The sequence below is a fragment of the Cavia porcellus genome, unplaced genomic scaffold (genome assembly GCF_034190915.1).
Source record: "Cavia porcellus strain 051 isolate PalLab524CR breed Dunkin Hartley unplaced genomic scaffold, mCavPor4.1 scaffold_12, whole genome shotgun sequence".
Classification (NCBI taxonomy): domain Eukaryota; kingdom Metazoa; phylum Chordata; class Mammalia; order Rodentia; family Caviidae; genus Cavia; species Cavia porcellus.
Window position 1 is genome coordinate 83,830,457 of NW_026947495.1, and position 25,372 is coordinate 83,855,828.

General features: G+C 45.8%; 1 protein-coding gene across 3 annotated transcripts; it reads right to left on the minus strand.

Annotated features, from left to right (window-relative positions):
• Positions 1–330: 330 nt before the first annotated feature.
• On the minus strand, positions 331–9,511 carry Clk1 (CDC like kinase 1). 3 transcript variants are annotated; one of them, XM_003463353.5, is made up of 13 exons: positions 9,347–9,511; positions 8,434–8,594; positions 7,704–7,932; positions 6,663–6,753; positions 6,208–6,274; positions 5,029–5,145; positions 4,776–4,942; positions 3,115–3,209; positions 2,905–3,034; positions 1,576–1,658; positions 1,041–1,120; positions 841–931; positions 331–696 (listed from the first exon to the last, which is right to left on the minus strand). In XM_003463353.5, exons 2-13 carry the CDS (start codon positions 8,592–8,594, stop codon positions 553–555), a joined length of 1,455 nt encoding a protein of 484 aa, XP_003463401.1. In that variant the 5' UTR covers positions 9,347–9,511; the 3' UTR covers positions 331–552. The 3 variants fall into 3 exon arrangements, with proteins under 3 accessions (XP_003463401.1, XP_023417963.1, XP_013000698.1); XM_023562195.2 differs by lacking the exon at positions 9,347–9,511 and adding an exon at positions 8,945–9,083; XM_013145244.3 differs by lacking the exons at positions 6,663–6,753; positions 8,434–8,594; positions 9,347–9,511 and having other exon boundaries at positions 7,704–7,892.
• Positions 9,512–25,372: the final 15,861 nt, after the last annotated feature.

Sequence of the window (25,372 nt, forward strand, 5' to 3'; positions counted from 1 at the left end):
CCACCCGAGCTGCAGTCTTGCTCTGCAGGTCTGCTGAACTTACAGCAATCCTCCTGCCTCAGCCTCCTTCAGCCTCTGGGAGAGCTGGCTGCCTGCACAAGCCCGGCTCCATCTTTTCACCTTGTTTCTCACGTAGTAACTCCAGAAGGCAGACCCAGGTCTCAATTTTAGTCCCCTAAAATTTCCAGACTCGAGGATCACCGTGAATTGAAGGTAACTTGCATCACACAGTGAGTTCAAGGCCAGTGTGAACCAGAGATGAACTCTACCACAAAAACAAACACCCAAACCTCAAAAGTGACACAGAAAAATGATGCTCAAAATAGTGTATACTGTACAAATCCATAAATTTTATTAAGCACAAAGTTTATTCTGAATAAACTTCTATAATTGCTGAAAGATAATCCCTACTTAGCTAGACATTTAATTATCCAAACATAAAACAGCCAATACAAAAATGTACAATTTACAAAGCTGTATAATAACTTAGTATTAAAACTAGACTGATACAGTCTGTCATATCTCTGCAAGAGAACTACCCAGTTAAAAGAGTTAGGCATTTTTTTTAAGTGGGTAAAAGAAAGGATGCTTCAAGGCTTCTTTGAGAGTAATCCTTTTCGCTGGATCGTACTCCAACATCTTCTGAATGAGGTCAAAGAGAAGCTCATGTTCCACGTCCTGAGAAAGCATGAATTCCTGAAAAGGGGAAAAAAGTCAGACATTTCCCCACTGTAAAGAGGGGCAGAGAGCTCAAGGCCCAGGTTCAGCTCTCAGCACCAAAGAAACCCAAATCAAGAGATGCCCAGCAAGGAGGAGAACCAGGGCCTGGGGCTCCCTCACCTTTAGGGGTTTGCAGCGGCGGGAGACATATCTACCAGCAGAACTGTGCTCGTCCCAGTCCAGGCGATCATGATGGAAATATTTACGTTTCCTAAAAACAAGTAGACATCCATTTATGGTTACAATGTCAACATCAAAAACACCAGAACAAATAATCAAGTGGTAGTGAAGGATGGTAGTAAGGCTTAACTAAAACTCACCTGGTTTTCTGTATCATATGTTTCGGTAGAGGTCCAAGAATTCTTTCCATCATTGCTAAGTGCTCCTTACTATCATGTGTCTAAAGTAAAAACAAACTTTTAATCTCACAACAAAATGTGTGTCATTCTCATCTATCAACGTCATTCTGTAGTCCACAGACAACAGCAGTGAGACCTACCCCAAGCATGAAGAATAAACTTGTCAATGATTTCCCTAAATGGACAAGGACGACTGTGCACCACCATATACTCGTTTTAAAGTAACACACAGTCTAGCTGGGTGTGTAGGCCATGCCTGTCACCCAGCACACTGGAGAGGCCGAAGGGTCACAACTCGAAAGCTAGCACAACACTGCCTCCATTAAACAGGAAAGAAATGTCTAAGGTAACTACTTGACTTTGCGGCCTCTTACTGATCATCTGCAATGAGAAAGAGCTGCTGTCTAAATACGCATGTATGTACGTTCTGCCCACGTCTTCATTTACACTATGAGATACTTTAATGTGTCCGGCCACAGAAACAGATGTCACTCACCGGAAACACGGTAAACCCAAGGTAGTACTCGATCAGGATGCATCCTATGCTCCACACATCACATGGCTGCGACCACCCTAAGGCTGCAGAACAGAGCACACAGTCAGAGGGAAATGCTCGCAGCTTTTCAGAAATGATGAGACCTACTTTGGAACACTCTGCTTAAAAATGTATTTATACTGAGTTAAGGAAAAGATCCTAAGGCAACCACCAAATACACGGTGCACTGCATTAATCTTACGCTAGGGATTTGTAGACATCTGGTTTCGAGTATCAACTCAGACCCAACTTTGGGCCTGGGGACTTGGGGAAGTTTCTGGGCTTCTAGGTACTGCTATGATGGCACCAAACAATTGCACTCCAAGACCATAGTCACGCACTGTCCCGTGACAGTGAGATTGCAATGGAGGCAGAAAATCCCTCTCCCTGATACCAGGGCACCCACATCACAGTCTCTGCCAACACTGGTGCTGACAAGCCTACACTCTAGTTGTAAGCACAGGATGTGCTTACACATTACAGTTACTACACCCATTCAGTGTACATACTTGTGCTTGCCCAGTGATGGCCTCAGTTCGACCTCAGCAGCACCCTCATGAAGATGTGTGCAAGCGAGTCTCTCACCTGCACCATCTTCTCCATCTGATTAATCCTGTTCTGTCCACACCCCTAGGGATCAGCTGCTCCACACCAACCTGTCCGTGTGTGAAGCGAGTGCCAGGCTATCTTCGAGTGTGCTGCGCTGTGTGCACAAATCTATCCAAACACCCCCCCCCACCCGACTACCACATATGTACAAGTGATTCCAGAAAGGTAAAGCTGCTTGCTCAAAGACCTAGCTAACTAGAAAAACCCAAAGCCTAAAGTCCTATAGTTTTTAATTCTGATCCCTTCAAAAGAAAAATATTCTAAAAAATCTACAAACAGCCAAGTGTGGCGGCATATGCCTGTAATCCCAGCACTCTGGAGGCTGAGGCAAACATCACTGTGAGCTTGAGGCCAGACTGGGCTACAAGGTGAACTTTTTTTTTTTTCCTTTTTTTATTTATTTATTTATTTATTTATTTATTTATTTTTTTTTTTGTCTTTTTCATTTTTGTCGGTACCGGGGATCGAACTCACGACCGCCTGCTTGCAAGGCAGGTGCTTATGCCGCTGAGCTAAACCCCCAGCCCCCTACAAGGTGAACTTAAGACCAGCCTGAACTACACAGACGCTTTCTCAAAAAAGAAAAAAAAGTAGAAAAAGGTCCTACAAATAAACTGGAACTATAAAGGACTGTACAGTAAGTTCCAGTAAAGAGGCTAAGTGTAACCAACAGCCACAGACCTAGAATAACTTCGGGCGCGCGGTAATGCCTTGTGGACACCAGCGTGCTGTGATGCTCGTCATCGTAGGTTGCGCTTCCAAAGTCCACAACTTTAATGTCTGGATTTATTAGGGTGCGTTCATCACGCTTCTAAAAATCATAAACAGTCATGAAGACAAAATATTACGACAGTTATATAAAGCTAAGAAGCACAAGTACTGAAGACTTACCATTTTGGGATTATATGCTTCTGTGTAATCGGACTGCACAAATAAGATGTTTTCAGGCTTTAAGTCTGTATGAGTCAACTTATTACTGTGCAAAACTAAGAATGAAACAGAAAAGTTATTGCAATCTAAAAATAATCCACCCCTATTTCTTTCTTTCTTTTTTTTTTTTTTGGTCTTTTTCCTTTTTATTGGTACTGGGGATCGAACTCGACAGCCTGCTTGCAAGGCAGGCGCTTATGCCACTGAGCTATATCCCCAGCCCCCCCACCCCTATTTCTTACAATATCTGGCAGAAGTCAGGAACATTTCAGTAGAATTAAAATCTGTTCCCCTCCAAGTCCCCAAACACCTAACCATTCAAAAACCAGAATACAACCAGGGACCTAGCCCGTAGCTTAAAACCCTGCATGGCAACTGTGAGGTCAAGAGTTTGATCCCTGGTATAAAACAAAAAAATCCAGAATACAAACTTCCTCTGGTGAAGCTGCGATTTGCCATTTCATAATTTTTTAGCCAGATTTACATTCCTATTTCTAGGATTCTGCTGAGCATGGTGGCAGCACATGCCTGAACTGCACAGTGACACCCTACCTCAAACCACCCTCCCCAAATTTTTTTTAGGGCTTAGGATGGCCAAGTCTTATCTTCAACATATTTTTGTATGGTGTAGAACATGCTACTATTGAATGAAACACACTGCAGAGCATCCATCAACTCAGTCTTGTATTTGGTCTGCCACATCCCCCTGCTACTGTCAAGTGATCTGAAACCCTGGGCCACTGCCCTGCCTCAAGTACCCCTGGTATTCAGGAACACATACACCTTTTACTGGGGCTCAACCCAGGTCCTTCTTACTGAGCTCTTTTCTTAAGACGAGACCTCATTAAGGTGTCCAGGCCGGACAACTTGTATCCTCCTGCTCTGCTTCCCTGAGCGCTACCACCATGCCAGGCTTCCTTTTCATTTTTAATTGCCAAAAGTTGTCCTCCTCAACCCGGTATTCTTTTCCTTTTTTTGGAGACTACCTAAATAGTCTAGGATGGCCCTTTTCTTTTTGAGACTATCTCACTATGTAGTCCAGGATAGGCTTGAACTTGCAGCAATCTCAGCCTCCTGAGTGCTGGCATGCACACCACAATGCCCAGAAGTTTTTACAGATAGTACACATTTTGACATATGCATGTAAGAACTGTGAAATCGCTGAATCAAGCTAATCAACTAATACATTACCTCACACACTTCTCATTTCTTTATGGCAAAAACACTGAAAATTTTCCCTTCTCTTTTTTTGCAACATTATGTAGCCTAGGCTGGCCTCAAACTCAGGTGATCCTCTTGCCTCAGCCTCCTGCACACCATAATGCCCAGCTCTCTTCTCAAAAAAAAGTTTTTTTGATACCAGGGATCAAACTCACGACCTTGTACTTGCCAGGCAGGCACTATACCACTGAGCGAAATTCCTGGCCCTTCTCTTCTCAATTTTAAAATGTACAACATGCTTATTTTTTTCAGGCTCCCAATAAGCCTCATGTTAGACTATGGGTGTGTGCGTGCTGGGCGTGAAACTCTGGAACTGGTACGTATTAAATACACCCCACCACACAGCTCCATCCCCAGCCCCACTAAAGGTCCCAACCCGGAAAGCTACACTGAGAACTTACAGTTCACAGATTTGCATATCTGATATGCCATCTTCCTGATGTGATCCAGGCAGAAGGGCAGAAACCCATTTTCCTTAATGAAGTCATAAGTACTAAGCCCCAGCAGTTCAAACACGATGCAAACATGACCGTGATGCTCAAACCACTCCAGCATCTGCACACAGCGGCTAGGAACACGAGAACTGAGTGAGTACTACTCTACACGGCATAAGCCCACCCCAGGCCTCTGTCCAAGCTCCAACCTAATACTTACAAAGCACTGCTGGGGTCCGTTGTGTTCAAGTGTTCCAGAACCTGAATTTCTGAGCGAGCAGCCTCACAGTATCTATCCACATTTTTAACTATTTTTACTGCTACATGTCTGCCTCCCCTGTGTTAAAGATTAAGTCTAAGTTAAGGTCTGAAACCAGTACATGTACACTTTCTCACTATAATTCAACACGAGGCAACTGCAACAGACTTTAAATATAATGCTGAGTGGCATATTCTCTTCATTTTGGGTTTTGTGGGCTACTGTCTATGTAGCCCAGGCTGGCCTTCTGCAAGTGACACACTGCAAAGCTGGGATTGCAGCTGGGCACTACCCCACCTGGCCTTGCAAACCCTTCACTAGACCACCACTCAAGAATTAGCCAAGTCCCTTTGACAATGTATCAACAGTTCTAGTTCAACAACCACAATGGGACACCAATTCCTCCGGTTAAGGACCCAGCAGTTCCTTCCCGCTCCCCATCCCTGTCCCTGTCGGAGATGACTGCAGATCTCCCTCTGGCCAACAGGATCCAAAAACACAGGACACAGTGGTGGCAAATACAGAGCATTGGGTCTTAGCCTCCCCAGCCTCAGGTCACTTGGGAAGCCGGGATCAACAGAGGGCCTCCTCAGCTGGCCGAAGTTTTAACCTGAAGTTTGATGGACATAGATAATGAATCTTAGGACATCAACCTAGAAGAGCTTCAAGGCTGAGCATGCCTATAACCCCAGCACTTGGGAGGCTAAGGCAGAAGGATCCTGTCAATTTGAGGCCAGCCTGGGGCTACACAGGGGAGTTCAAAACCAGCCTGAATTACAGTGAGACTCTTGCAAAAAAAAAAACAAAGTAAGTAAGTGAACAAATAAACTGCCCTGAAAAGAACTGGGGTGAGCAAAACTTCAAAGAATTTCAATTTAAAACAAAGACTGGGAAACACAATCTAAAGGGGGTGGGTGGGTGGGGGGATATGGCCAGGAGTGACAGGGCAGCCTGGAATCCCAGCACCAGGAAGCCCAGGCAGACCACAAGCTCAAGATGGCTTTGAATATAGCTGGACCCGCTCTCTATAATTATTTATAAAACACAAAGTACCTTAACTGGAGCTTCTTAGAACCAAGTCAAAAACAAAAAACCAAGAGACTAGAACCACCTCAGGCAATTCCTGCATATGAAACTTACGCTCTATGATCAATGCACTCCACCACTTTCCCAAAAGCTCCTTCACCTAAAGTAGCAACAATTTCATCTAAAAGAGAAATGGATCTCAGTCATATTGGGAAGTGGAAATTACGTACTTATTCAAAATCTATCAATGCATATTATTCTAGTTGATGTTACAAATTTCCTTACCGCTAGATATTTACTTATTGGTCAACACCATCAAAAAACATGACTATTTTTAGGTCTAACTTCATCTTAGGCTAGTTTATTAACTTGATTTACTGTTCTGAAGTTCCGTACAACAAATATTAAATTTCTAAAGAAAGCAAAAAAACACAACCCCCCCACCAAAAGAAACAGAAAACCAAAATAAAAAAGAGAAAGAAAAAAGATCTTCCAAAGCCCTGAAATCTTAATCTATATATAGATTATGTTATCTGAAAAGTTAAAAAGTGTTGAAAAATATTCTATACATCTTGCTCTTAGAACGTCTCCACTCTGACAGATCAGGTGACCCTCCTCATCATCCTCTACACTCCTGGGTCTTTTCCTTCGGTGGCTCTTCTGGGAACGGCAAGTGGCGGCACCGAGATCATCCAGCCAATCAATATACCCGAGTGAATTCAGGGCAGAATACGCAATTCATTCAGCGGGGAGACATTCAGGCATTCAGATACACGCCAGGCCACAAACGGTTGGCAGGAGCAATTTCAAATTCAGTCCCCAGAAATTCACAGGGCACATAGTTTATGTTAACAGGAGAAAAACATGGCAAGGAACAGATTTTCAGATAAGATACTCAAAGTGGTAAGGCAACAAAACATAAATACAATTGTTTTTCTTAAAAAAAAAATGCTTAGTTGTAGCATTCACTGAAACACTTTTAAGCTTATAGTGTCTTAAAATATAAAGTTGCAAAACTGTAGGATGTAATATATACTTGTTAAAGAGATTGTGGCCAAATTAAGATTTCCCAGCTAATTCAAGGAAACAAACATTAAAGCAGTAAATAGAATCAATGTTTTAAATTTTGGAAAAATATTTAGTATACAAGTTTAATCTTACATTATTACACGCTATCTCAATTGATCTCCAATTACTAATACATAACCAACACAGTTTAAATGTTATAGTTTGCTCAATGAAAGATTAGAGAACATGATTTTATTTGCACTAATCTTTATCCAAAAACAGAATGCCTGTTCTACTTTTTATTGGAGAGTATAAACTCAGTAAAGCAATCAGATTTATTAAACTGCCATAAAAATCCTTTCAAAGTAGCTTGTAATAACTGTAAATTACCTCCATTATTTCACTGGAATAAAAATTAGAATGCATTTAATAATTAGGTCTACCAGTCTGAGACTACTGTATTTCAGGAATTTTCTAGCCAATACATAGAACAAAATCAAGTCCCATGTTGAGGTGACTTTCTCTTAAACAGAATATTCTCAAACACAAATTGAAGTCTCCTTGTTCCACATTGGAAAATAAAATTTTCAAAGAGCTCATACCGCGTGCGATCGATGATGAGAAGTACTGTGGTGAGTCCTGTGTTTACTTTTATAACTACTTCCTCCACTTCTACCAGAGGACTTGCTACTATGGTTCTGATATCTGCTTTCATGGTCTCGATGGCGAGGTCCAGAATCCCATCCTTCACAGTAGTCATTTCTGTATTCATCAATGTAACGTCGACTATGATAATCCTTCTCATTTATAGATCTGTTTTCCAAATAATAGCTGTATAGAAAAATTATTTTCTATGTATTACACTAAAACCAAACCATTGAAGATTCTTTTGGGGGCAGTGGTCTCACACACTAATGCCAATGAGCTAAACCATAGATCCCTCAAACCAACCTCTCACAGGGCAGTGGCACAGCCTATAATCTTAGCAGGGCAATTTAGCTGTTTACAAATGTGACAAGTTATCAAAATCTCCCACTAAAAAGAAACACAAACCACATGTGGTAGCCTACGCCTTTAATCCCAGCACTCAGGAGGCTGAGGCAGGAGGATCCTTGGGAGATCATGGCTAGCCTGGGATATGCAGTTCATTCAAGGCTGGCCTAAGCTACACAGGGAGACCCTGTCCCAAAAAGGCTAAGCAGTTACTTACTTTTAACTGATGACCACTTTTACTGTGAAAATGCTTTTCTACTAAGAGACCCTGTCCTTTTCTAAAGTGATCTTGAGACTCGAGCCCGGGCCAGGAGCAACCACCCAGCAAACACCTCTCACCTGTCCGAAGCTTTCGAGGAATCGAACCTGCAGCGCTTGATCTCCCGCACGCTGCTGTGCGACCTCCTCTTTCTCTTGTGGCTGCTGCTGCTCCGCCACCTCCCATAGTCCCAGCCCTTGTCGTCCCAGTCCGTGCAGTAGGCTCTCTTCGAATGTCTCATCTAGGGAAGGGCAGGTTCCCGTTAAATCCACCCCCACCGGATTGCATCACAGCTGTGGCTCTGCCAAGTGCGGCAGCCTCGGCCACCCAGAAGGCTGAGGCCGCAGCACTCCAAGGTTGAGGAAACCCTCGGCGATTTGCCGAAACCCCGGCTCTAAACGAAATACAATAGCCGGGCGTGGTGGCGGAGGCCTGTAAACCCAGCACTCGGGAGGCCGAGGCAGGAGGATCGCTGTGAGCTCGAGGCTCAAGGCCCGCCTGAACTAAAAGACTCGGAAGAAAGACAATAAAACAGGCCCCACCCCAGGGCCGACCACCACAACCAAAGGCAACCACCCCGCTGTGAGCTACCAAAGCTTTTCACGATCGCAGCTCAGGCGCCGTCTGGACTCGATCCGCAGGCCCTGCGCCGTCCGCCGAGACGGAACAAGCAGCAAGGCCGCGCCTGCGCCTCCTCCTCGCGCCGGCGTCGAGCCAGGCCCGGCCCGGGACGCCACACCCCACCCTCTCGGTCTGCTCCCCAACGGGACGCCGCCGAGTCACATAGGCCCGGCCGGCTCGCGGCGCTCCCGCCCTCGGCGCGGTCGCCATCTTATGCCGCAGCCGCCGGTGCGCCGCCATCTTGGGCTCGCACCGCCCCCGCCTCTCGGCAGAGCCCGCCGCGCCCCGCGGGGGACCGACCGTACCGCGCACGAGCGCCCTGCGCGAAGACGGCGGTGGAAGGTCGGGGAGGGGACAAGAAGGGGCTCCCACCTTACTGTGCTCCAAAGACCGCACGCCAGGAAACGAGGCTCGCAAAGCGACCCGCAAACCACCCGTCCAACCGCGAAGGGCGCTGTCCACAAAATGGAGCTGACAGTCGTGATGAGGGCGTGCCCGAAAACAGCTGAGACGCGGGGGGGGCGGGGCGATTTTTGTCTTGTGTGCGCCGGCGCGGGGGCGTGGGGCGGCCATTTCGACCCTTGTGCGCAGGCGCGGGGCGGGAGCAGGCCGTGTGGGGCTGTGTGCGCAGGCGCAGGGCCGGCCTCCAGGAGACGGAAGAAAGGATAGAGCGGCGCGAGCCATATTGACTTTGGGGTGATGCCTGGACGAAAAGATGAGAGTCCTCCGTGCACAATGAAAACCAACTTTGTCAACATTGGAAGCAGGAACAAGTGAAGGATGTTCCTTGATTACCACCACTAAAACTATGCTTTTAAGAAAAGTACAACAAATGGCTACGGTGGAAACTGTTCAAATTGCTAGCTGTTAGAGAAATGCAAACTGACACCGCTAAGGTTCCGTCTTCACTCGAGAGAGACTGGCTTTCGTTAACGAGTAACTGCGAGTGCTGTAGAGACTCGCTGTGAAGTGCTGTGAAGGTTAGGGGAGGGACACTGGAACACTTAGCGGAATGTCAACTATTCTGGAAAAGCACTGTGGCAATTCCTCAAAAACCTCATACTAGGATCCTGGCGTGGTGGTGCAAACCTGTGATCTCAGCATCGGTGACTTCTAGGCCAGCCTAGGCTATAAACTGCCTCGTGAGATGAAAGCCAGTCTAATCTAGGGGGACCCTACGTGTCTTCCCAAAAGAGTTAAAGATATAATTGAAAGGGTTGTTGACCCAGACCGGACACTGTAGCCAGAAAAAGCCTCAGCCAGAATTAGGGAGCTCCTGTCTCCCCCCGCCCCTAGATTCTTACCTGTAACCCTGTATCCCCCCAGCCTTCGGAATCTGCCCCTGGCGCCAAAAGTGTGCCAATGAAATACCTGTGGATCTCTAATGGCTTTAGGGCACTGCCCTAAGCTTAGGCTACTTATATTCCCCCACGGGGCCACATGTCCGCCAGAGAGATCGCCAGGTTTCAGCTGCCAGTCATTTCCGTGTTCTCAGAATAAAGGCCTCTTTTGTTTTATACTTTTCATCTTTTGGAAATATTTTTCATCCTCTGGAAATAATCCTATCAATAATGACTTGTGCATACACATTCAGTATTATTATTTTTTTTTTTGTCTTTTTTGAGACAGGGTCTCGCTATGCAGTTCAGGCTGGCCTTGAGCTTACCAGCCCAGGCTGGTCTCGAACTCGCAACCATCCTCCCATCTCAGCCTCCCGAGTCCTGGGATTATAGGCGTGAGCCACCACGCCCGGCTAGTCGGCTAGTCATTCGTTCAGTGTTTTGGAAAAACCAGGACCGAATCGGTTGGAAGACACAGGCACCAGAGAGTCTGTAAGGCAACTCCATTGTGTTAGTGACTTGGGGGTGGGAGGCTGAGTTTCAAATCACCAGCCCCAACTGAGATGAAACAAATTTACATGCATTTGGTAGTTAGGAAGTACAAAAGCTGATAGCAGGTTATATGATTGGTTCATGAGTTAAGTCATACGTTGTCAGAATTAACTAAAGGGAATTGTTTATGATGATGGGAAATTCTGGGAAAGACAGTGCTGAGCAGAGCCGATAGCGTTAAGCCGATAGTGTCCTTGGCTTGGCTATTTTCTCCCAGGTGGAAAGTCTTCTTGGTTTTGTTGTTGTTCAGAACCAGAGCTGAACTTAGGACCTCACACTTTGCCAGGCAAGCCCTCACATCACTGAGCTAAATTCCCAGCCCCCAGGTACAAAGTCTTTGAAACATTAGAAAACTGGGCCTGGAGATTTAGCTCTGTAGCATAAGCGCCTGGCTGGCAAGTGCAAGGTTGCGATTTTGATCCCTGGTAGCGAAAAGAAAAAAAAATTGCCTTTACAGTAGCACAATTTATAAGAGTTTACTTAATGTTGGAGACCGCCTATGTGTTCAACAAATGATTAAGTAAGATTATTATAGGGGCTGGAGATTTATTTCAGTGGCATAAGTGCCTGTCTGGCAAGCACAAGGTTGTGAGTTCCATTCCCAGCTGCCAAAAAAAAAAAAAGATGTATTTATAGACAACAAACTACTACTCTATCATAAAGGATAAATGTTAAAAAAATGGGTATGAGGTATGAAGAGCCAAATATCTGGGTATGGTCATGCTGGTAATCCCAACAGCTAGAAGGCTGAGGCAGGAGGGTCGCTGTGATTTCAGTGCCAGCCTAGGATACAAAGTGAGTTGAGGGCCAGTCTGAACTGCATAGTGAAACTGTCTCGAAAAGATGGAAAAAAAGTGAAAGATAAGCACTAGGAAAGAGGGATATAGATCTTTCAAATGGAAAGAGGATTAAGAGAGGGTAGGGAGGAAAAGGCAATGAAAAGAATAGAGATATGTGTATGTACCAGCCCTGCACAAGAATGTAATTGTCTTAGTGGCCTTTTTTTCCTTGTTGGGATAAAATACCCAACACCAAAGTTAAAGAAGGGGAGGTTTATTTAGCTCACAGCCTTCAGAGGCTTCAGCCTGTAATCAGCTGGTTCCCAAGCTGGCTTTGCACAGGGGCAAGCAGAAGACAGCAAAAGCAGCAAGAGCAAAGTGGGAACAGAAAACCTCTCACGTTGCAAGCAGGCGACCACTTCCTAGGCTGGGTATAGCAATCATGCCATCTCTGGGCTCTCATTCTGTTACAGGCAGCTGAGCTACTTAGAAATGTAGGCCGTCAGACAGGGCTGGGCCCTCAAGCCCGCACAGAAGGCCAGATGTGTGGTGTGGTGACTTTGGAGGAGACATACCTGCTGTGGGCCAGATCTCAGGACAGAAGGCAAAATAAATGCAACCACACTCTTAAGTCTAATCCTTAGGGATTAGGTACGATCACCTTGAGAAGCCAGGAGTCTCCATCCAAACTCCCATAGGAAAAGTCACTGGTCTGTGAAGAATGCTCACTTGCTGCGTGCCTGAACAGTTAAATGACCACAGCTCTGTCCCACCTCATGCCATTTACCCCAGGAGTTCCCAGTTCCCCCACTTTAGGCCCCGCCTCACCTCATGGTTTTACTCTATAAAAACCCCTAGAAAATACAGAATCTTTGGCAACCCACTCAGGACCCCTGTTTCTCTTTCAGACAGAAGCTTGCTTTCTCTCAATAGTATATTCTCTTAACCTCCTTTGTTCCTAAAATTCATTTGGCAATTTTAGAGAACACAAACTTGTACCGGACATATAGGTCTGGAGTTTTGTTCCCCTATATAAATTTTGCACAGGCTCAGGATGTTTAAGAAGAGAGGATCTTTGCAACCTACTGAGTCCCTTAAATTTCCAAATTCAAAATTGACACAGCGTATCAATCGTTATAATAATTACGTAATGCGGGGCTGGGGATTTAGCTCAGTGGCATAAGTGCCTGCCTGCAAGCAGGCAGTCGCGAGTTCGATCCCTGGTACTGATAAAAACGAATAAGACAAAAAAAAATTACATAACGCAAATATACAAAAGAATTAAAGATAGCTCACCACTACACAATGATCCATGCATACCCATGTTCATAGCACAGATCCTGGAAACCACCTATATATGGATCAATAGGCGAATGGCTGAAGGGAACACTGTTTTTGCACACAACGGAATACTAGTCTGGTGTAAGGGATAAATTCAGTAAATACTTAGAGAAATGGCACTCTGACATCATACTGCTGAGTGGAACAGATCAGACAACTGAAGTACATGTCATCAGGAAACCAGGTCCTAAAACCAGGTGTTGTGGCACACACCTATAATCCCAGCACTGGGAGGCTGAAGCAGGAGGCCTGCTGCAAATTTGACATCACCCTGGGCTACAAAGTGAGTTCAAGGCCAGCCTGAACTGCATAGCAAGACCTGTCTCAAAAAAAAAAAAAAAAAAAAAAAAAAAAAACAACCTAAAAACCAACTAAAAAAAAAGGAAGCCAGGTCCTGCAGGAGGGCAAAAGGAAGGAGACTCACCCAGTTTTTGCCACACTCTAAAATCAGTTTGCTAAATGTCTCTTTTATAGAGTTCAGTTCATCCTTTCAACTTGACCTGAACTTTGGGGATGGTAGGCACAGTGAAATTTCCAATCAATCTGTAATAACTGAGCAACTTTATTAGTGATGGAAGCTATGAAAGCTGGGCCATGGTCAGACCTCATAGATAAGGGAAGGCCAAAACTAGGAATTATTTCACATAAAAGCCTTTTGGCAACAATTGAGGCCAATTTGGTGTTTGTTGGATATCCCTCAGTCCAACCGGTGAAAGTAACCACCAAAACCAGCAAATACTTATGTCTATGTGGTCCTGGTTTTCCCATGTCCGTGAAGTTAATTTTCCAGTGTTCTCCTGGAAAAGTTCCCTGCTATGGAATTTCCTCTGAGATAGTGGTGACTTTGGCATTTACTTGTAGACATTGTGGGCATCTTTGACTGACTTCCTTTGCTTAGGAATGAAGTACCTGTCCCAAAGCAACTCAGCCAGTTTTGAGCCTCCTAGGTGTGAGGCCTGGTGGATTTGAAGAATCAAGTCTCTTCCTAAGGCAGCGGGTACTAAAATTTGTCTGTCTGGCAATTGAAACCAATTTTCAGGGGCCCTTTTTTTGCTCTCAGTTGTCTAGCTAGCTCCTGATCTGACTTGGAATACACCAGTTGGGGCAAACAAGGGGGTGGCAGAACTGGCAGCAAGTGGGCCATAGGCTGTACAGATGACTTAGAGCTGCCCCTGGAGCACTCCTGTCAGCGAGTGTGTTTCCTATCAAGACTGGATCTTTTTTCATCTGGTGGCCCCTACAATGCATCACTGCTGTAGATTTGGGGAGCCAGATATCAGCTAACAAGTCCAGGATAAAAGCAGCATTCTTAATCTTTGACTCAGCAGAGATTAGGAGCCCCCTCTCTAGATTGCCCCATGTACATGAATGGTAGCAAAGGTGTAACAGCTGTCTTTGTAGATATTTGCTCTTAGATTCTTGGCCAACTTTAGGGCCTCCATGAGGGCAATGAGTTCAGCCTTTTGAGAGGAAATGCCTTGATCCAGGGGTTGAGCCCAAATTACTTATGTCTGGAGTGGTTACGGCCTCCCCTGTCACCCGTTTACCTTCAAAAAGGAAGCTGCTACCATCAGAGAAATATTCAACATCTGGATTCTCTAATGGAAGAACAGTAAGGTCTTGACAAGGACTGGCAGTGGTAGAGAGCAAGTCCATGCCATCATGGATGGGTACCTGTGGGTCATCACCTGGAAGTAGGGTTGCTGGGTTTAAGACAACAGTCTCCTAGAATTCAGTAAGGTCAGAGCTGAGCAAGAGGGCCTGATATTGTATAAGCCTCGAGTTTGAGAGCCATCTGTCGGGTGGGGCCCTGAGGAGGGTTTCAATTGCATGAGGAGCCACAACTTGGAGTTTCTGTCCAAAAGTTAATTTACTTGCCTCTTTTATTGGCAAGGCCATGGCTGCGATGGCTCAAAGGCAATTAGGCCAGCTCAAAGAGAATGGGCCCAGCCTTTTTGAGAGATAAGCAACTGAGTGGCACCATGGTCCCAACATCTGAGTCAGTACCCCGTTTGCTATCCTGTGCTATCCTGTTCTGCAATGAACAGCAGAAAGGGTTTGGTCAAATCCCTTTGTAGGGCCAATGCTGGAGCTTGGGAAAGGGCCAATTTTAGTTTTTGGAACACTTGACTTTCCCTCTCAGTCCTAACGGGTGGGTCAGAAGGGATTCCCCACTTGCAGCACTGAGGGGTTGTGCAGAAAGAGAGGTATTGAAAGCGGGGTGTTCCCGGAAAGTAGTGCCCTTCCTTGCCACATGGGCACCTGCCCACGACTTCCATCCAGCTCTCTTGCTGGGTGTGTGTCCTCACTTCAGGGAAGGTGCAGGACAAAACTCGTGTTCACCGGCAGAGTGCACCCCACCCAGTCTCAGGGAATGAAGTGGCGGGGGTGAGGGCAGGGCCAGCGCGTGGCTTTAGGGGTCCCCCTGACAACAAGAAGCCAAACCCGGAAGCCAGCATGACCACAACTGACGGACAAAAGATGTTCCCAAATATGGGCAGGCACAGCACATACCAAAGGGAAGATGCCAGGCCTTGCGGCCCATACCGCCCACCTTACAGGATGACCCCAGTCCCTGTCCAGCAGGCGGTATGATTTGAGAGACTAGTGTGTTCACATCAGAGAGGCCTCCAGTAAAGGCCAACTGAAAAGTTGACAGACAACGCCCCATTAGGCTACAGGAAAGGAATCGGGGTTCCAGCCCGCCATTCCTCCCTGTAGTGGGAAAGTGAAGGGAACAGTACTGAGCGAACATTTAGGATTTTTTTTTTTTGGAGTGAAAACCAAAACTTGAACTCAGGACCTTGCCCTTGCCGGGTAGGAGCTTGTGCCCCTGAGCTCTATCCTCAGCCCCTGAGGCTGCATCTGGAGACGAGCTTACCCAATGTGGCGAGGAGCAAAACTCCATGAAGGTGAACCTGCAGCTCTAAAATAAGAGCAGCCTAAGGAGCCAGGCATACCCATGAGTCTCCATTCAGACCACAGCTGAAAGGAGCAGAAAGGGCAACCCACAGAGGGTGTGCTCCCAGGAAGGCAAGGCCAGGGAGACCAGGACACACACATGAGCAAGTCCGGCCCACAGTGTCGTGCCGTGGACAACCATGCCACTGCAGGGTGCTCAGCACGGAGTAATTCTCTAGTTCTTTCACAGCTTTTAGACCATGGCAGAATTCAGAGGCCCAAACCCTCAATGGGTAAGTCACAAGACAAATGACGCTCACCAACTGCAATGCCCTGCATGTAACTTCTTTGCCAAGAGAAGTGGGTCACAGGGGCTGAGGTGTGTCGAGAGCCTGCAAGGCCTGCGTAGGCCCTGCCACGCTGTACTCTGGCAGGAGATAGCAACAAACTTGGAAAAGCCAACCTGGTTTCCTGACAGCAGCAATGTTCCTGTGCTCCTATTCCCCAGCGGCTTGGGAACAGCGCTTCCTCTGACAAGCCTGTGTGACTGTGGCCAGGACAGAACTGAGTTGGGATGCTTATACATAGTGACTTTCTTTTTTTTTTTTTATCTTTTTTTCATTTTTATTGGTACCGGGGATCGAACTCACGACCGCCTGCTTGCAAGGCAGGTACTTATGCCGCTGAGCTAAACCCCCAGCCCCACATAGTGACTTTCTGAGAGGTGTCTACCTAGACCACTGGGCCAGACTCTACGGCTGTGCTTGAGCTCACGGAGGACAGCATAGTGCTCCATGCATGGATGGGAAGGAGAGCGAGAAGAGATCACCTGGATGACTGGAGGAACCCGGGGAGGCAACCTAGGCCTCGAGGTTGTGCCATGAAGGGTGCCTGAATGCTGCTAGGCCCCAGCAGTGACACTCACTGAACACTTCCAGGAAGATGCTAAGCGTCAACTCTTGACCTAGGTAGTGTCTTCCACTGCAGTAACCCCCTGCATGTGATGCCTGCGGAAGACTCAAGCAGCTCCTGGAACAGAAGCCACACAGCCTCAAGGACAGAGTCTCTTTCTCTGGCCCATAGCCCATGGCATACTTGCATCCTTGACAGTCAGCAGGGCCAAGGTCGGTGCCTGCATCCTCACACCACAGAGGCCCCACCAAGGAGACCCTGTGTGCTGGCTGCCTGGGGCGTCTCACACATGGAAGAACCTTATCCATAGCACACCATGTAATTTCCATTCACATAGCCCTCTGGATGGCTTATTCTGCATTAGGAGATGGTGGCTACCAAATCCAACGAGCAGAAGGATCCCTAGGAGCAAAAAGCTGCCATCCACATGGTAAAGTGGAAGGGGCTTCACCAACATAATAGTGCTGCAAAGCCACCATGGTGCAACTTTCAACATAATCCAATGGCTGAGGTGCTGGGCACCCTGTCAACGTTTCTTATTTTGCAAATTAGGACTACCAATGGCCAGTTCCTGGGATGGGAAACACCTCTACAGGTGAGGGGCACGGGACAGACCAGGCATTGACACACAATACCTAGCCAAGGCAGAATGACATAGTCCTCTAGCCAAGGCTCAGCCTTCCCGAGGAAGTTTTCTTCTGAGGGCCAAACCCATGCCACAAAACAGCTGTAGGGTCCATGCAGGACCAAAGGAGTCAAAGACAAATTCCAACAAGACCCTGAATGACATGCAAAATAAGGGTAGAACTTCCAAATAGGGCTGTGCCAGCTCAGCAAAGTCCAGTGTCGACCAGGAAATCTATGGGTTGTCCCCCCACCCACAGCGAAAGTTACCTAGGGCTCGGGGAGAGCAGACAACCCTGAAATTGTTCATCTTTTCCAATAAGACCCGAGGGGTGGTTTTCCCTTTCTCCAATTTGGCCTTTAGCTTTGGACAATCCTTTTTCCAAAGGCCTAATTCTTTGCAATATGCACACTGATTCTTGTCTAGCAGGGTCTTTGTTAGTTGGTCTTTTCCCTTTTTGCCTTGAGTATGTCCTTTTACTAGTACAGCCAAGATCTTTTTTTTGTCTTTTTCTTTTTATCGGTACCGGGGATCGAACTCACGAATGCCTGCTTGCAAGGCAAGCGCTTATGCCACTGAGCTAAATCCCCAGCCCCTAGAGCCAAGATCTTGATTAATTTTTTTCTCTTGTGGGTCTTCCCTGTTGTCAAAAACCTTTCAGACTATCTCTATCAACTGACCTATCATCATTCCTTCAAAACCCTCTAATTTTTGCAACTGTCATTTAATATCAGGGGCCAACTGAGAGATGAATGGTATATTAATAGCTTGTCTATTCTCTGGTGCCTCGGGGTCTACAGGTGTATATATATGATAGGCCTCTAGGAGGTGCTCAAGGAAAGCCAATGGAGACTCAGAAGCCAATTGTCTTACCTCAGTTACTTTGATAAGTTGGTCAGCTTCTGGGTGGCACCTCAGAATGCCATAAGCATCTGATGGTACTAATCGAGAGCCTCCTTACCTCCATCAGTGTGGGGGTCCCCATTGAGGTGGGTCAAAGGGAAAACAGCATCAAGCCTCATTATATCTGAAGTGGGTTCCCCGTTAATGTTGAGGACAGATGGGCACACCAAAGTTTGGATTTGCTCACGTTCCTCAGATGTGAAGAGAGTCTGCAAAAGCTCCTGGCAGTCATCCCAGGTTGGCTGATGGATGAGAGCACCAAACCCTAATCATTAGACTATTTGATCAGGGTGCGTGGCTGGCTTATGAGGGGGTCTGTCATGATTTATGACAAGAGTGTAAAGCCCAGCAGGATAATTTACAATACTGTGAGTTTGGCCAGAAGGAAAATTCCAGGAAAGCTGTGGATTGTAAAGACAGAGTTGAGACTTTAATTGCTGAGGAGAAACAGAGAGATAAGAAAGATGGCCCTGGGGCATCCCAGGAAGCAGCAGGTCCCCACCCTTTGCAGCCTCAAAACTGCAGAAGTGGGGCTGGCTTTAGCCCAGCGGTTCCTTCGAGTCTGGCTTCCCAACCGCCCGGGCCGATTGGTCCAGTGGTTCGAGACCCGTGGGCGCTCTCCAGTCCTTTAAAAAAAAAAAAAAAAAAACTGCAGAAGTGAAAGAATTTGCTCAGAGGAGAAAGCTGCAGAGCACCATGCTCCAGAATGGTGATGGAGGCCACATGAGGTTCCAGAATGGTGGCAACATAGAGAAGCTTTTCTTCGCATCAGGTTCACAGAGCCCAGTGATCTAGGCAATCAACCCCTACAGCCAAGAGAGAGAAAAGCCTGGCTACTGCTTCAGCTGGCAGCAAACCTTGGCGGCATCCACATGGCACTGATTTCAGGTGCAAGGAAAATGCACAAATTCTGAGGGTAAGACTGCTTCCACCTTGATTGCAAAAGGCCTGGGAGGCCAAGCAGTGTGCCCCTGAGAGGGCAATTTGTAAAAATGTTAAGGGTGAAGCAAAAGGTGCAGTTAGTGACCCCAGAAGTTTGGAAAAGCCAGGAATGTGGATCATCCAAGGAAAGCTGCAAAAAGTGAGCAGACAGTGTTTAAGAAAGAAGCTGCGGGAGCTGAAATCCCTGGAAGTGCTGTGGGGGTGGAATCACCCAAGCCTTTTGGAGCTTGCAACCAGATTGCTTCAAATGCTGAGCATGAAACTCTAGTACTTAATGTTCACCCTGCTGGATGTTGGACTTGCTTTGTTTCCAATGCTTTATACTCCCGTTTGTAACTTTTGGAGTGGTAATGTTTATCTTGTGCCTTTGCATTTCAGAAATGTTTAACTTTGTTTCATTTGTACAGGAGGTTACAGTTAAGAGTTTGCAATAAATTTTGGAAGAGACTTGGGACTTGGACATTCAGCAATGCTGAAACTGTTAGGACTTTGGCAACTCTTGGAGATGGACTAAATGTCTTTTGTATAAAGGATGTACATTTGAGTCCTGAGGGCCAGGGGTGGAATGTCATGGTTTATGTCGGTATCCCCCAGGTCTCATGCATTTGCACTGTGCATTTGTGATTGGTTCATTGTCTAGCACTTGGATTGGGGGTATGCCTAGAGGTGGAGTCAGGATGTGATGTAATGGCAGGAAGAAGGTGTGTCTCGTTGTCTTGCCAGTTTCTGCCTTGCTGTTTGCAGCCACCATGAACTGTGGCCCTGCCATGCCACCCTGCCTTGCAGCCAACTGAGTATGGGCTGAAACCTCCAAACACTGTAAGGAATAAACCTTTCCTTTCCCAACTTGGTGCATCAGGTATTTTGTCACAGTGATCAATAAAAAGTAACTAAGACAGGATCCAAAAATGACTTGATGGACATGTTTAGAGACTTGTAAGTTAAAAGTTCCCTGTCAGGGCCACCCAACACCAAAAGAAGGCCATTTGAGTTCACAGAAAGTTCTCAGCCTTTTAGGGTAGACAGGATCGCCATATTCAGCAGCTTGATCCCTAAAATCCTTAAAATGATTAAGAACGAGTTGCAAGGGTGACAAAGGGAAGGAAGCTGTTTGACCCACAATAGTAGACACACGAGATAAGTAAGAGGTGCAGAGAAGTGAACAAAGACAAGGTGGCGAGGCCTGCCACACAGACAAAGATTCACCCAAAGGGCTATGGAGACTGGAGCAGGTCCTTGATTTTGCAATCAGGAGCTGGTTAAGATTACCAGGTGGCCACTCTCCTGTTTGTTGATCACAGACCTACCCCAGGGATTTTAAAATAACTTTTGCTAGGTGCAGTCTAGCCTAGGGAAGAGCATGCTCTAAGAAAAATAGCTTCGTTATATTTGTATCAGAGCAAAACACCTGTAATATGGTCTACTGTTCTATATGCCATTTTTCTTTTCCTCTGGGTGACCTAATTGATATGTTAATCAATGCTCTTCTCTGTAAAAAATTGTAAAACCTTACCTAATTGATATGTTAACCATTGTTGCCCTCTACAAATAACAGATGCGGTGCTAAGATAAGCTAACAGGGGGCTGGGGATTTAGCTCAGCGGTGTAAGTGCCTGCCTTGCAAGCAGGCAGTCGTGAGTTCAATCCCCGGTACCAGTAAAAACGAAAAAGACAAAAAAAAAAAAAAAAAAAGATAAGCTAACAGTTGTTAATTACTCCTAGGCTTCCCCATTTTCTGCTGAGGAAAACCAGGATGTTTTCCTGATTTAAACTTGTTTGAAGTAACTTGCTTGTATGCAGGGAGACTTGCTTGTTAGCACAACCCTTACCTGACCTTGCTCTCTCCAAGAAATGTAATCTCGCCATATTTTCTGTTCTGTAATGCGCCACACTGCCTTCCCCCTTTCCCTACCCAGTGGTGGTCTGTCATAAAATGTGCTTAGTGTGCTAACTGTTCTTAAGAAATGCTTAGCTTCAAAGAAATTACAGGAAGAATGTTGTGGTTTAACCCTAATACACCAAAAGGGTTAAGTTCCAAATCCTTGTAAAAACTTAAGTTTCAGCTTCTTATAACTTTTGACCCCTTCTCACATGTTAGTGTTAATGGGCTGTCCTGAGACAATTAACTTTCTACTTTCTTCTTCAAATGTTGTTGCAGATGTGCTATTCCACGATAATGCTTATCTGCAGGATGGGAGTAACCTGAAAGGCACCGAAGGCTCCCGAGGTTGTCAGAACTAAGTGGACAGTTTTACAGTTTCCAGACTTGAGTCTGTAACAGCTTGATGGCTCTGCAGCCTTCTTTGTTTTTCCTCCCCGCTCTCTCCTGCTTTTTAAATCCCCTTCCTTCAATCTCTGGCACACAGTCTCCAAATTGGCTCCTGGAGACTGATCGCCAGGCCTGGCCTAAATAAAGCCTTTGCTCCCCAAATTTCAGTATCTTTCTTCCTTGGATTTTATACCAGGGTCCAAGCTATCACACTTTTCAACTGAAATAACAAAAATCATCTAATTTAGATAACTCAAATCAATGAGCTAAAAAAAAACCTCTAGGAGACAGCTTATATATTAGGTCTGGCTCAAATTACAAGGGCTCTCAGCAACAGATGAATCAGGACTAGAACAGGAAGATGAAAGTGTTTGGGAACTAAGACAAGATCTCAGCGGCCTCTGCCGAGGTGAGAGCAAGTTGGTAACTCGACTCCCCAAACGTGCTCTCCCCAAAGGTGCACCCAATGGAGACTGGTTCCTCCTTCAAATGGTAGTAACTCAGCCCTTTTCACCTCAAATGGGAGTACGCCTGAAAACTTGACTCCCCAAGTCATAGTAAGGAGAAAGATCATGGAGCAAAATGAAGAAATAATACTTACTGGTAGAAGGAAGCTGAGTTAAAAAAGATCCTGATGTCATCTGAAGAGTAGGAGCCGTGCGGGGGAATCCTGTAAAAGGTGGGATCCCGGAAGAGCCCCTAAATGATATGGGCAATAAAAACGATGGACTTCAAAAATTAAAAAAGAAGTGCTTTATTAGCTGAGCTCAGCAGCGACACTGTCCCAAAAAAGCAGCCAGGGAAGTGTGTGCCAGAGCCAGGGGCTGCAGGGAGTCGTAAAGTAGCAAGCCACAGGGGAGGGGTCAGGGTCTTAGGACCAGTTTGTTCCCATAAGGGGAACCAGGGCAGCGGAACAAGCTGTTACCAGGGAGGCAGGGAGGGGGTTACCGTGGGTATGTTACAAGGGTGCAACTTAACTGACAATTACACAAGTTTTACAGGAAGAGAACAAGTTATAGTAAGTACAGCACATTTTGTTTTTTTTAGCTTATGACATGAAGAATTTATAATTTTAAATAGACTAGTCAGATTTGTTGTAGCTCCATTAGCAGAGATCTCTTATCAAAGAACTTGAAAGACAAAATCTTATCTATAATTAATATATTTTTGCCATGGGACTTATTATCTGTTTGAACTTTTTTTATTCTATTTTTTGTTACCATCTTCTGAGCATCTTGGGTCAATTAAGGTTGGTTCTAGCTTTATTCTTTTCTATGGGTTGTGGCATGGTCTCCAAGGTATCACTGTCATAGGACTGGGCCTCTGCTTCTTGAGAGGTAAAATCAATTCCTTTTCTGGGTTTGGGTCCATGATACAACCAGACAGCACACACTGGCACCCAGAAAGGCCATTTAGTTTTTCCTGGAAAAACCACAAGCACATCCTTGATCCCACATTAGCACTGGACTGGGTGCTTTTATTATCCACTATAAAGACCTTTCCAATGGGCTCTTTTTAGCCTTTATCTTAATGCACTATCTTTCTGCTGCAGTAGGTACATCTTTACTAGAATTTAAATATTTTAAGTGGTATATGCTGCCAAGTGAAATCTATTATGAGGTAAACTCTCCCTTTTGTTCTTGAAATTTAAATTGGGGAGCACATTTAATCATTTTTACAACTGAGATTATCAAGTTTTAAAATCTATAGAGGGGGGGCTGGAGGTTTAGCTCAGCGGCATAAGCGCCTGCCTTGCAAGCAGGCAGTCGTGAGTTCAATCCCTGGTACCGATAAAAAGGAAAAAGACAAAAAAAATTCTATAGAGGGCCAGCTAGATTTGTGTTGGTTTGTTTTTTTCCTAGTCTTGCTCTAAGCTGTTTTTTTAGTTTCCTCCCAAATATGTAAATTTACAATTTCTTCTTCTGGAGAAAAACTCAAGAAATTTAGCAAGCTGTGTAGTGTCTATTGGCAGCTAAAATTGACTTAAGAAAGCAGAAGGGGCTTAAGTAAACGTAGTTACATTAGTCGCGAATTTGAAACAAGTACCCATTATCAGCAGCCAGCCTGTTAACAGCTAGTGAAAAGCAAATGTTGAACTTTTAGAAGTTTTAAAGTTTAGTTATCATATTGGTTATTTGAAATTGTCTTTTGTAAGAGCATTTTGTAAACAGAAATCAGCAGACCATGAATCGGGACCACAGTACCCCCCAACCATTAGGAGCTTGCTGGGCCCCGGCCATGTCAGGGAGCCATCACACCTCTACTTTTTGGCAGGGCTGCTGCAGGTCCTGCTGGAAGTTTTTCTTTTGTAACAGTTTTGAATTTACATCGAGTGGCCCAATGATACTGTCGTCTACACTTTGGACAGATAGTTGAAGATTCTGCTGGACAGTTAGTGGCTCAGTTAAAGTTATCAGGGTGGCTGGCGGTCATGCTGCCATCTTCTCCCTGCTTGGGAATTGATTCTGAAACAGTGCCTGGAGCCAGCTGCATTGTGGTTGTCTCAAGAAGCTAAAGGTTATTATGACCCTGTCTCATCCAGATCCACAGAAGGAACGTAAATACTGGAATCCAGCATACAACAAACAAGCCCTTACACATTTGGATTCTTTTGGATAAGTTTGTTCCATAGTTAGACAGCTGATATAATCAACATATCTCTTTTGTTTTTCTTATTTTGGTACTGAGGATTGAACTCAGGACCTCATGCTTGCCAAGCAGGCACTTATGCTGCTAAGCTAAATCCCCAGCATTGTTTTGTTTTTGTTTTCTTTTCAGGGAAGGGGTTTCTCTCAGGCCAGTTTATAACTGGCCCTAGAGAATAAGGGAGTTTCAGTGTCCCACTCTTTACACCTGATGAAGCCGATATCAATACACTCCAGTGGGGACTACTGACCTATACCGATGCACTTCTCCCCCTAGGCACACACCAATGAGAAGTGCCCCTGGTCCTCAATCTCTTATCCCATCTGTGTTCTGGCGCCATCTGCTGCGACCCAATGTGGCTCTTGAGGTTCTTGGGGTTAAGCACTGGCAAGAGGATGAGAAAAATAAAGAAGAGGCAAAGCTGGGATCAGATGGACCCTTATCCTCCTGATGGGGGGAAAAGAACTGCTCAACCACGGCAACACCTTTGTTTATACACTGGGAAAGACCATGTCACTTTCAGCCCCTCTGCCTAGCAACCGTCCCTTACCCTCTTGGTGCTGGAACACCTTGTTTACATAGCTTGTCATTTATTTATTTATTTATTTTTTATCGGTACCAGGGATCAAACTCATGACCACTTGCTTGCAAGGCGGGTGCTTATGCCCCAGAGCTAAATCCCCAGCCCCTCATAGCTTGTTTTTGTCTGTTTTTTCTGGGCTGGCCTTGCTTTAGCCCCACATGTGCTCAATCTCCAGCTTCAATGGCTCCCAACATCTATAGCTTCTCCCTCCCAAAAGTCCGTGCCAAAGCTCAGGAGTGTAAAGGTTTACCCAATCCCCTGCACTCGCACAAAATAAATCAGCTCACACTAGCCCCCAGAGCCCTTTCCCCATTGGAGCCTACAACAGGCAGAACCTGCCCTTCGTCTGCAGAGAGCCACCACAGCCTTCTCTGTGGTGACTCCCTCTGTGCCCGCTCCCATTAAACTCTTTTTTTTTGTGTGCTGGGGATTGAACTCATGACCTAGTGCTTGCCAGGCATGTGTTTAAGCCACTGAGCTAAATCTCCAGCCCCCCCCATTAAACTCTTTTCCTATCTAGTTGTCTTCTCTCCTTTAATATTCTGTGCTGCTCTAGATTGAGTACAAACTTCCCACGCAATCAGTTGGTCCTGTGACTCCAGCAG